Source organism: Octodon degus, unplaced genomic scaffold (genome assembly GCF_000260255.1).
Source record: "Octodon degus isolate 3935 unplaced genomic scaffold, OctDeg1.0 scaffold00001, whole genome shotgun sequence".
In the NCBI taxonomy this organism is placed as follows: Eukaryota; Metazoa; Chordata; class Mammalia; order Rodentia; family Octodontidae; genus Octodon; species Octodon degus.
The window spans coordinates 21,659,793-21,669,110 of NW_004524577.1; the positions used below are offsets into that span (position 1 = coordinate 21,659,793).

Consider the following 9,318-nt stretch of genomic DNA (forward strand, 5'->3'; position numbering starts at 1 on the left):
CAATTCATTGGATGCTGTATTTCAAATAATCTTGAGTATGGGGAAGCTTTGACTTAATCTCATGACTAATTTTTGCTGTTATTTTTAAGTAAGGCACCCAAAGAGAAGATAAAATTGTTGATACACGAGATGAACCACAGGATCAAATTTATGATCCATGTAAAGAACTAAACATCACATGGTTTTTATTAGGTTTTTTTTCCCCAGTACTTGGATTGAATTCATAACTCCACACTTGCACTACTGTGTATTATTTTTGAAAAGCACATGGTATATCCACAATCAAAGCAATAATCACTGAAATTTGGCTCACCAGTTCCACAAGCTAAACAGTGGTTTTGTTTGTATGATAGAGAAACACAATCGCACGAAGTTTACTCAAGTACCTTTTTATTTCTCTCGTTTTTGAGAAAACTTGACTGTAATGAGCCCTGAGTACAGATTTCATGTCATTATGCCAACACACACACTATTATTTGCAGGTGGAAAAACGAGGGCTCAAGGGTCCTCTTCAGGGTGAGAGAATTAAATAATGGCAGAGCAGGGAGGGAATCTTTGGCTGTTTCCCATGATGGTAGGCCAGGGTTTCAGAGCTCCTAAAATCAGCAAGGGCATTACTACCAGTGATCATTCCCTTGACCAAGAGGGGAGATCACACTTCCTGTGTAACTCATTCCTGATGGTGCTCGCTGGACCCCATTCAGGTGCTATCGGCTGCACTGAGGACCCAATCACGCTCCTTCCTCAACGGTGATCCAAGGGGATGACTTTTTGAGGAAGCTAGGCTTTCTTGTTTTGCTTCATCCAGATCTTCATAACAGCACTACAAAGACACTTCTCTGGTCAGCATGTCCCACTCAAGTAACTTCAGAAATGGGGAGACCAAGTGTTAGCACACCATCCACTGAAGTAAGATGCCTGATTTCTTAGAGAAGTCAACAGTTCACTTGAGGCAGGACCCACAGAGCCAGGGAAAAGTTGGAAATAGGGTTACTCAGCCAACAGGAACTGGCTGAGGGGCTGCAAGGTCCGCTGGCTGACTTTCCTCCTGTGTAGTAGAGGGGTGTGAGACCTCCTGTCCCTGGGGGTGTGGCAGAGCAGAGCATCCAGAGTGTAGGAAGTCACCTGTCCATGTACATGCAGTTTCTTATAGAGCTCATCAAATCTGGCTGTGAGGCTGGGCACGTCCTTTACTTTTTCCCTCACTTTGGCCAGCTGGAAAAAAGAAAGAACAGATCACTATAACTAGCAAGATATCATCACTGTCCTTTCTACGCTCTCAGCAGAGTCAGACATGTGGAAAATAAATATTGCACACTTGAAATGATGAAAACAAGGGAACTGGGCACCAGAGACGTGAAGAACTATAAGAGAGTCCACAAGCTACCCAAAAAATCCAGAATTAGTACTTTAAAATCACACCCAATACTCTTAAGAAAGGCCATTCAAGTGATATCAATCACAGTGCAGCATAGCACACAGAAGGCCAACTATCAGTCCACTTTGTTCAATGTAATGATTAGAGTAGGAGCTAGGGAAAAATCACATAGGGTTTCATATACAGCCTGTGTCCATTTTTTGGAATTTGTAAAGGCCCTCAGGGCATCTGCAATGGGTCAGGATCTGATCTGAATTTAAAAGCTTTATAGTGATGAACTGCAGGGTACAAGAATGTGCACACCATTCCAGAGACTCCACTGTACCCCAGAAAAGGATGGTAGTTTAGATTAGGAAATACACAGAAATGACAGAGAAGTTGGAGTGTGTGTGGAGAAACTAGAAGTTTAATCTATCAGGATTTAACGTCCCTAATTTGGGCTTTTGCAATTTGACAGGTGCCATCTTTTATTAAGATAGGGCAGTCAGGGAAGGTCAAATTTGAAGGGGAAATTCAAGAGTTCTGGTTTTGCAGATTAAAGCGCCCGATTAGGCAGACGCAGGGGCCAGGGCTTTGATCCCTGACCTGCAGTGCCAACCCCGCCCCTGGGGCACACTAAGACGGGGACTAAGACTGGGCATGGTAGCATGTGCCTATAATTGCAGTGCTTGGGAGGCTGAAAACAGGAAGGTTCACTATAAGTCTGATCTGCATAGTGAGACTTTGTAGGCTCTATACTAAATATATAAAAACAAAAAGTTCTGGTTTGGACAGGACTGAGATACCTGTAAAATAAAACACAGAGGTGGATTTTTCTTTTTCCCCCCAGTATGGGGGATCAAACTTAGGACCTTGAACTTGCCAGGCAGGCACTGAAGCTTCTGAGCTCTCCTCAGTTTTGAGGAGACAGATGGATGTATAGATCAGGGGAGGGGAGGGGGGCCTAGACCAGAACATAAGTAGAAGGTACATGGCATTTAATTCTGCAAAAAAGAGTGAGCTCAGAATTAAAATGCAAAACTTTCTGAACAAAAATCAACATTTTACTTAGCTTAATCCTTATTAAAACATATAATCTAACATTGTTTTAAAATGAAAGTTAAGTGGGATCAAGGTTTCTAAAAATCTTCTGGTCATCTTTCACATAAATTCTATTTGCCAAGCTGCACATCTTCCTTTCAAACAAAGGCTCCCAACTGAGCACTCAGATAAGAGCTTGAGCTCTTAAGAATTAGCTTGTTTACCCCTCACACTGATGGTGAAATGACGGCCCATGCAACACATGGGCTCCAAAAGCAGTGGACAGGTCAAGCTGGCGGGAGCTTGGATCGAGCTACACATACTACATAAGTTCTACTGCCACACAACTCTGCTGATAATGGGAGAACCACGCTATGACTCATGCAGAGAAGAGACTATATCACACTATTTGTCAAATTAGTTTGAGAAAGGAAATCAATGAAGAAGGAGCTAATGCTTCAGTGGTTTCAATAACAGTACTGGAGAAAATCAACAATTCTTTTCAATATTCCTCAGGTGATATAATAGTGCCTATGATAGCTTATAGCCCTGATTCCACATAGAACACATCTTTCATAACTCTTAGAATAAACATTAAATTCAGCATTTGTAAAATGCAGAGTTTTGTAATATCAGACTCCACATGTAGTCTCTCAAATCTACCTTTAGAATTAGCTCAAAAGCTACTTGATCCCCTGTGGCCCCGCCCCCAGGGCACACTGAGACAGCAATTGAGACTGGGAGTGTTGTACGCCTGTAATCCCAGCTTCTGGGAGGCTGTAAACAGGAGAATCACTACGAGTCCAATCTAGTAGTGAGACCCTGAACACCCTATAGACCCTTCCCTAAAATACAAATAAAAAAAAAAAAAAAAAGCTACTTGAATTGGTAAGTCAATTCATTTATCTATGAATCAATTCATTTCTCCTCAAACAAAATTCCGTGAATAGTCTCATGATAACCAGAGGGAATGCACTTAGTCAGGGAGTCTAATATCATAATTTTTCAGTTTGGGGTTTGTTTGAATGCTGAGGTTATGAATGCTGAGGTTTAAGGAATGAATCATATCAACACTGCTGAGAAACTGAAGCTGAACAGTACTATGTCATCACGCATGCTGCCCGTCCTCAGTGTGCACATATACACACAGATGCTGCATTTTAAAGCCTGTTCACGGTCCCCACACTTTTCTAAACTTATTCCAAAATGGTATGGGTGGGTCATAACCTACACAGCAAAGAAAGAAGCGTTAAGTTAATCATATCCAGTTCACTTCCTGACAAACTCTTCACAAGCACAAAGAAGAAGCCTTTGGGCAGAAGCAAAGAAATTAAGGGTCAGGGCCAGGAAGGCAACTGTGTGACGAGGGAGAAGGCAGCCGCCTGCCCACTCAGGCCAATCCTGCCATTGTGGCCAGCAGCCTGGAACAGGACTGTGAGGGCACAGGAAGGAGCAGCAGCAGAGGGAGGGAAGGAGGGAGGAAGGGAGGGCTGACCAGCAGGCCACTTTGTTAGTCAAGATGACAGTGCCAGCCTCCTGGCTAGTAAGGTCCCTGTCAGTAATTTATGATTTCTTCAGTTCTTTTCTCCCAAAGTCACATGGTATTAAAGATGCACAAGTGCCATATTTCAAATGACCAGGAATAATTCCTCCTTGCCCACTTAAATCCTCAATGTGGCAAAGAGTTTAATTTGTTTCATTTTGCTTTCACTTTTAGATTTGGTCTCTTCATTTTTGTGTTTTGCAATTTTGCAAAACATTTACATTGTTCTAAAGTCAAAGATACAAATGAAGTACATTGAGGGAAGTCACATTTCCATCCTGTTTTGCTTTAGGTTTGGTATTTCTGTCTGCTTTGTTTTTCAAAAAATCCAAATCTGCATAGAGCTGTGTCACTTAATGATGAGAAGATCATCTCAGACATGTGTCATTAGGCAACTTCATCACAGTGCGGATGTACGAATATACACAGACAAGCCAAAATGGTACGCCATATGTCCCTGGGCAATACAGCCTACAGGACCACTGTCCTGTGCGTAGTGGCACAAGATGGTGTGCACATAACTATGTATCGACTCTGCACAAAGCAACACCCAGACTTTCCTCTTGCTTGTGTCACTTATAACATATTAAAGTGGGCTATGGCACTATGTGCTGCAGTTATACATTTCTTTTTAGAGGGGCACAGCAGTCTTTCATATGAATGTGCCCTGACTTGTTCAACAATTCCTCACAGATGAAAATGTGTGTCATTCTCAGTGTTTTGCTATAACAAACTTGCCTGCAACAAATAGCCTGATACATACAACTTTCTGCGTTCTTGCCTATGTATCTTTGGAATATTTTCAAAGAAGTGGGAGGCTGACTCCAAAGGTAAATTCAATGGTGATTTTGATAAACTGTCAAAGTGTCATGGTTTCTACTCATCTAAAGTCTGAGTGATAACACAAGGTAATTACATTTTATATGCCTTCACATAAGCTGAGCATCTTTTCAAATGTTTGATGGTCATTCCTGATCCTTCTTTCACAAACTTACCCATTTTTCTTTAGAGTTGTTGGTACTTTTCTCACAATTTTATTTTCTGTATTTTTAGGGAAGGGTCTACAGGGTGTTCAGGGTCTCACTACTAGATTTACAGGCCCCTACCACCACGCCCAGTCTCTACTGCCATCTCAGCATGCCTTGGGGACGGGGCCAGCATGGCAGGTCCGAGGATCGAGCCCCCTGCCCCTTCTTGCAGGTGCTTTAATCCGCTGAGCTATTTGGCCAGCCCTCTCACAATTTTTTTAAAAAGTCCTTTATATAAGGATTAACAGCTGTTCTTATGGTTAACATTTAAAATACTTTCTTCCAATTTGTTGGAATTTGACTTTGTTACGGTGTTTCTCCCATACCAAAAAAGTTTTTACAAACTTCAAACAGTTGGGCCAGTGAGATAGCTCAGCAGTCTAAAGTGCCTCTTAGGCAAAGGGCAAGGACCGCAGTTCAATCCATGGCACCATGTGCTGCACTAGCCCCACCCCTAGGGTGGGCTGAGCTGGCAAAAAATAAATAAATAAATAAATTTAAGCAGTCAATTGTACCAAAAAACTTTTTTAATTTAAAAATTTATCAATCTTCTTTATTGCCTTGGGTTTTGACTAAGAGTTCCCATCCTCAGAACATAAAAGAATTCATTAATGCTTATTTCTAGTACTCATGTTATTTCACTTTTAAAATTTAAAGTCTTACTCATTTGAAACTTAACTGCTTTCTACTGGCTATCAACTTATCCTAGCACCACTTTTTTAAAAAAATGTATTTGGTATAGGGTCTATGCAGCTCAGACCCACAGTGATCCTTCTGTCTCAGCTTCCCCAGTGCTACGATTGTAGGTATGCATGACCACACCCAGTTTCTGAGGCTGGCTCGGTGGGCCCAGGAGTGGGCTGGCACAGCATGCAGTCCTGCGGACAGGGAAGGAACCAAGGTCCTTGCCCTTGCCAGGCAGGCGCTTAGACCACTGAGCTATCTCCCCAGCCCCTAGCACCACTTTTTAGAAAAGTCCATGTACACTGATTGATGACAGATGCTAACCTCTGCCCTCTTCTAACTCTGTATATGCAATTATCTCTGCATTTTCTGCTCTGTCCCATTAGTTAGCTTAATCAGAGCTAAGCCAGTCTGCTAACAGAAGCTTTAACATCTGCTAGGCCTAGTATTTATTTTGCTTTTTTGTTACCAGATTTTCCTAGTTGTTCTTGCTTGTTTCCTTCAATGGGATTTAAACTACAAAAAAAGAAGCGATTTTTTTTTTTTTTTTTTTTTTTTTTTTAATGATTGGGATAACACATTAACTTAGAAGCACTGACTTTTTATATGAGGTTGAAGGGCTGGCAAGATAGCTCAGTGGGCTAAACTGCCTACGTAGGCAGAGCACAGGACCGGGTTTTGATCCCCAGCACCACATGCTGTGACAGCCCTGCCCTCAGGGATTGCTGAGATGGCAACCAAGACTGGGCATGGTGGTGTGTGTCTGTAATCTCAGCACTTGGGAGGTTAAAAACAGGAGGATCACTATGAGTCTGATCTGTGTAGTGAGACCCTGTAGTTCTTATACTAAATACATTTTAAAAAAAAATTGTATGAGGTTGAACCTAACCTAAACATGTAGTATATCTTTTCATTTGTAGGACAGATTTTTTTTTTTAAAGATGAGAGATGCTACCATCTGCTAAAAAGAAGAAGACACTGATGATGCCCATGAGTAAGACAAAGCCAAGGCTGAGCCTGAAGAACTGCAGGGTAGGGCGGCCAGAACCCCGATGCAGAGACTGGCTGCAGAGCTGCAGCCCAGGGTCCATGGGTGGACAGGAAGAAGATACAGAACAGACAGCGTGGCGCCATTCTCTCCCTCACTGCTTCTGTTTTTCCCAGGTCACTAACTGAGTGTGAGAGAGAAGATGAAGGTACTGGGGGTGTGGAAAGGGAAAAGGTCTTCCCAAAGAAAAGGGTAAGAAGACCAGTGAAAACAGTCCCAATAAACGTTTTTCCAGAAGTTCACAGGACATACTCTGTTGGAAGAAAAAAATCTCTGCATTCACATGAAAGGTGTCCTATCTGACAACCTCTTTAGGGGGGACGTCATAGAATTAAGAAATTGGGTGGGGCACCTTAAGAAGCCTTTTCACACCTGCATACTCACCACTTCCTCAGAGAACTCATATCTTTTCACAAATTGGGACACATTTCCTTTTGCAGCACCTTGTAGTATCTCCATGAGGGGTTCCAACATATTTGACTGGAGATGGATCATGACCTGAATAAAAAGAAGCAAAACTAAGACCGAGCAAGTACATCAGTGTTGGCGAACATACCTGTAGAGATTAGCCTGCAATGATAGTGCCCGCTCTGCTTGGATGCCATTTTCTAATTCAGTCCCTTGTACAAGTTCAAAAAAGTGCTCCACTGGGAATGTAAGCTCAACCAGCTAAAATCCGCTCACCAAGAATTATCCAAAACACAGAACTACAAAACTTGCTTAAGAGCAATGATGAAGACAGCATGACCCTCAGAGAGTGGGTATTTGGGGTGAAATCTCCACAATGGCAGTCACCCATTGTGTGACTCTAGGCAAGGCACTCAATCTCTCAGCCTTCAAATTCCCTCACTTGTAAAAAGGGGAAAACACGGAGCCCCCAGGTTGTTTTCCTGCGAACACGAAATGAAGTATCAGCACGAAGGAGTTATTCAACAAATGAAAGTATTCAGCCCTGCTCCTATCTCCTTTGGATTCAGAAGAGATGAAAACCAATCATCTCCTAAGATTGGCAAATGGCACCTTGATTAGTTTTCATTAGGAAACCACAGGCACCAGGGTAATGCAGGCAGCGCAGAAGCTGGCTAAACTCTCATGAAGGCCTCCTATTTACACTGCATTAAGCAATTTTCAAATGGGGTGTGGTACTATGCTTCCAAAATGACACTGCTACCTTCTACCACAGTTAACACAAGAAAAAGGAATGTGGGGCTGGCCAAATAGCTCAGCAGACTAAAGCGCCTGCAAGCAGGCACAGAGGCCTGGATTCGATCCCCAGGCCTGCCATGCTGGCCCTGGTCCAGTGGTATGCTGAGACAGCAACTAAGACTGGGCGTGGTGGCACACACCTGTAATTCCAGTTCTTGGGAGGCTGTAAACAGGCACATCACTAGAGTCCAACGTAGTAGTGAGACCCTGAACACCCTGTTGACACTTCCCTAAATAAATAAAATTGTTTAAAAAAAAAGCAATGTGTCCCTGCCATTAACATTTACTAATACAATTTGAAACGTGGAGAAAGGTTAAAGAAAATGAGAATTGAGAATTCACCAACTACTGTTCACCACTCTATAATTTTTATCTTCCAACTACATTAATTTACCCCAAAATTTGACCTTGCTCTCTGCCAATTACCATGAATAATTTGTCATAACATATTACAAATATTAAAGAAACCTAATTTTTAACAAGTTATAATCATGAAAATATATACCTCATTTAATTATACTGACCAATGTGTATATATTTAAAAATCTAATTTGTTCAACTTGATTGAGCAAAGTAAAATTACTGAATCAAATGTATAAACATTGCAATGCTCTTGACCCTTTCACACAGGAGTTTTACTGGAAGTTTCATTTTTTATACTGAACTATGTTCTCTTACTACTCTTTTTTCACTAGAAGTAACACTGATCATTGAGCAGTATACCAGTCTCTTTCTTATCACAACATAACTGAGGCACTCTATTGAGGAACAGTTTATCTTGCAGTTCTGGATATTAAAGGGCATGGAGCTGGGTTCAATGTGACTCTGGTGAGGGCCCTCTCAGCTGGTCACACCATGGCAAAGGCCGATGGCGGCCGTGTGTGCAGAAGCAAAGGAACACATCTCAAGCAGGAAGTCAGACCGCAAGGCCAGGGTTGGGCTTTTCTAGCAATCCTGTTACAAGAATTACCCTATCCCTTCTCAGGGAACACTGCCAATGATCAAGGCCTCTTGGTGGACAGCACATCAACAAGGTACCACCACCTCCAACACTGCCACAACATATGGACTCTGGGGGACAAACCAACTTCAGGCCACTGCACACTGCAAGCAGTTATCAGGGGTAGGGGTTATCCTTGGTCCTGAAGAACAGATGAAATGATGTTAAGCACACTGAATATAAAGAACCTAATTCAAATTTGGAGTTTTTTTTTTTTTTTTTTTTTTTTTTTAGGTTATTAAAAAATGAGCCTTTAATATTAATGGGAATATTGGTCAGGAGTCCAAAGAAGGCAGGATATAAGAGGCTGCACATTAGCAATCTGTCCTAGTGAATTCACTTCTTCTTCCCCTTTGAAGGCTTGGCAAATAACACTGGGTCAATCTGCTCCCTCACCAGGCCTCTGACAGA

The 9,318-nt window shown here is 42.1% G+C and overlaps 1 protein-coding gene across 3 annotated transcripts in view; it reads right to left on the reverse strand.

Moving 5' to 3' along the window:
• Positions 1 to 373: 373 nt before the first annotated feature.
• Positions 374 to 9,318, reverse strand: part of Ptcd2 (pentatricopeptide repeat domain 2) — a 32,091-nt gene continuing 23,146 nt past the window's right edge. For all 3 annotated transcript variants that reach the window (XM_023702921.1, XM_012513528.2, XM_023702947.1), the window contains 2 exons: positions 7,086 to 7,199; positions 374 to 1,215 (listed from right to left, as the gene is read on the reverse strand). In XM_023702921.1, coding sequence (XP_023558689.1) covers positions 991 to 1,215; positions 7,086 to 7,199 — 339 coding nt within the window. In that variant the 3' untranslated portion in view covers positions 374 to 990. The remainder of the gene's footprint in view (positions 1,216 to 7,085; positions 7,200 to 9,318) is intronic.